Source organism: Octopus bimaculoides, chromosome 28, assembly GCF_001194135.2.
Source record: "Octopus bimaculoides isolate UCB-OBI-ISO-001 chromosome 28, ASM119413v2, whole genome shotgun sequence".
NCBI classification, from domain to species: Eukaryota; Metazoa; Mollusca; class Cephalopoda; order Octopoda; family Octopodidae; genus Octopus; species Octopus bimaculoides.
Window position 1 is genome coordinate 1,610,594 of NC_069008.1, and position 2,527 is coordinate 1,613,120.

At 34.7% G+C, this 2,527-nt stretch overlaps 2 protein-coding genes across 2 annotated transcripts in view; one reads left to right on the forward strand and one right to left on the reverse strand.

Annotated features, from left to right (window-relative positions):
* The window catches only part of LOC106870586 (acyl-protein thioesterase 1), a 304,640-nt gene that overhangs the window by 147,220 nt on the left and 154,893 nt on the right, over nt 1–2,527 (reverse strand). The window lies entirely within an intron of this gene.
* The window catches only part of LOC106873323 (zinc finger protein 850), a 6,330-nt gene continuing 3,809 nt past the window's right edge, over nt 7–2,527 (forward strand). Inside the window, exons 1-2 of the mRNA XM_052977726.1 lie at nt 7–1,196; nt 1,941–2,087. Of these exons, the coding sequence (XP_052833686.1) occupies nt 45–1,196; nt 1,941–2,087 (1,299 nt within the window). The 5' untranslated portion in view covers nt 7–44. The remainder of the gene's footprint in view (nt 1,197–1,940; nt 2,088–2,527) is intronic.

The window sequence follows — 2,527 nt, forward strand, 5'->3', positions numbered from 1 at the left end:
ATATTAATACAGAAATTTCTCCGGTTTTTAAGAATTCCTCAAGAATGGAAATGCAGGACATTAATCAGTTGAACACTTCTAACCCGACTGTTCAGACCGATACAGAAACAGTTACACAGATATGCAGCGACGAAAAGCCTTTAATTAGTGAAACTAAAGAAAGATTATTGGATAAAAGAAATATTCCTGAATATCGCTGTGGGATTTGTAGGAAAACATTCTCTTCAAAACATGAAGTTTTAACGCACAAAGAAATACACAAAACAGAGAAACTATATCGATGTGAAATGTGTGACAAATATTTTGCTACTAATAGTAATTTAACAAAACACAAAAAATTACACAGTGAAGAAAAACCACATCAGTGTGAAATATGTGAGAAATCGTTTGTCTATAAAAGTTATCTAACAAGGCACAAGAGAATACATACCGCAGACAAAAACTATTGTTGTGAAATATGTGGGAAAGCATTCTTTGAAGAATATGATCTTGTAGTTCACATAAGAATCCACACTGGAGAAAAACTCTATCATTGTGAAACTTGTGGAAAATCATTCTGTCATCGTTTTACTCTCGTAGCTCATCAAAGAATACACAGTGGAGAAAAGCCATTTCACTGTGACATATGTGGGAAAACTTTTGGGATGAAATCTGATTTAACAAACCACGTGAGGATACATACTGGAGAGAAACCCTACGTCTGTGATCTCTGTGGGAAATCGTTTACTGTTAGCAGCGTTTTAAAATCACACTGGAGAATTCACACAGGAGAAAAACCATTCCGCTGTAAAATATGTGGGAAATCGTTCTATACGAATTCCAGTCTTGTGGTTCACCAAAGGAGACACACGGGAGAAAGACCCTATCATTGTGAAATATGTGATAAATATTTTGCCTTTAGTGGTAACTTAACAACACACAAGCGGATACATTCGGAAGAAAGGCCTTATCGTTGTGAAACATGTGGGCAGTCATTTAAAAATAATTCTCATTTACAGACACACAAACGAATACATAGCGGAGAGAAGCCCTTCCATTGTGAAGTATGCGGGAAATCGTTCTCTGATAGTTCTAATCTTATAGTTCACAAAAGGACACATACCGGGGATAAACACTTCATCTGTCAAACATGTGGGAAATCGTTTTGTGTGAAAGCAAATCTTGTTGCTCACCAAAGAATACACAGTGCAATAAAACCATGAAAATATTTTCGATCAATGATTTAAAAAAAAGGCACTGAAGAATCGACACTGAAGAAAAACCGTTCTAGTCTTAGAGTTCATATACATAGTCAGGGGTCTTGTTTGCCTTTAAAATGTGAGGGAGACAAACCAACATTTGTTGATTCTTAAAGAAACATGTTAGTAGTGCTTGTGGTGCCTTTCCCAGACCCTATCCCATAAGTAAAGTTTTACGCTAATTAAATATTATATATTCAAATGAAGTTCAGATATAGAAAAATAAGCTTAAAAAGAATTCATTATATTTTAGTGAAGACTGCATCTTCGTTAAAATATCAAATAATCAAAAAGTAAAACATCTCTACGAACGTGGTATATTAGAATATGATTCAACCTTTTGATGAGTCATGATCAATCACAGCCAAGTTTTGAGTCACTGCAGTGGTCTAAAAGATCTTTCATCTTCACAAGAACTGGTTGGAAACACTGTACGTAGACTGAGCAATCACTCAACGTTTGGAAAAATGTGATGGACTTCTGGTTGCATTTCACCAAATATTTTACAATGATCCTCCAGAGATGGTTCACAATGATGATTTCTATAAAAAAGTATTTCATTCCTTAAAGAAAATTCATCAAGCTCTGGATACTGCATGATCACTTCAGCACAAAATTTCCATTGAGTAAAATATTGCTCAGTTTTTCATAATCTGCTAAATCCTGAAAAAAAAAAAAAATCTTTCATATTTGCTATTGCAGTATCCATTACCTGCAAATACTCTGCACTCCCTAATGATCCAAAACAGTATTGATATTTTAATGCATTTCCATCGTGGTATCTTTACCCGCCATATTAGCTGCACCAAAGACCAAGCATTCAACTCCATCATGCACCAATGCCGGCCTGTGTGTGTATGTATGTATGTATATATGCATGTGTGTGTATGTTAGTATGTATGTGTAAGTATACACCCACACCTTTCATCACCATTGCTTCTTTTTCTTTTCATTTCTGGTGTTCTTATAACTGTTGACATTGTTCTTACTTTCACTTTTGATTTCTTTCGTTTTTCTCTTATTTTGCATGGGAGTTTGTTGACAAGCTTCATTTCCTTAAAATTCATTTAAGGTAAACCCTCGTATCTTTTTCTTCCTCTGGCTTGTGGGTCACTTAAATTCATGGGCTTCAGCTGACCCCACCCTTTGGTGGGCCTCTATGTGTGTATGTATATATATATATATATATATATATATATATAAATAAAGTGTGCATGTGTGTTTGCAAATTGACTCTTCCTGATTCAACTATCTTCAAAAAAAACTCTTTCTTAAAAAGAGAACATTTA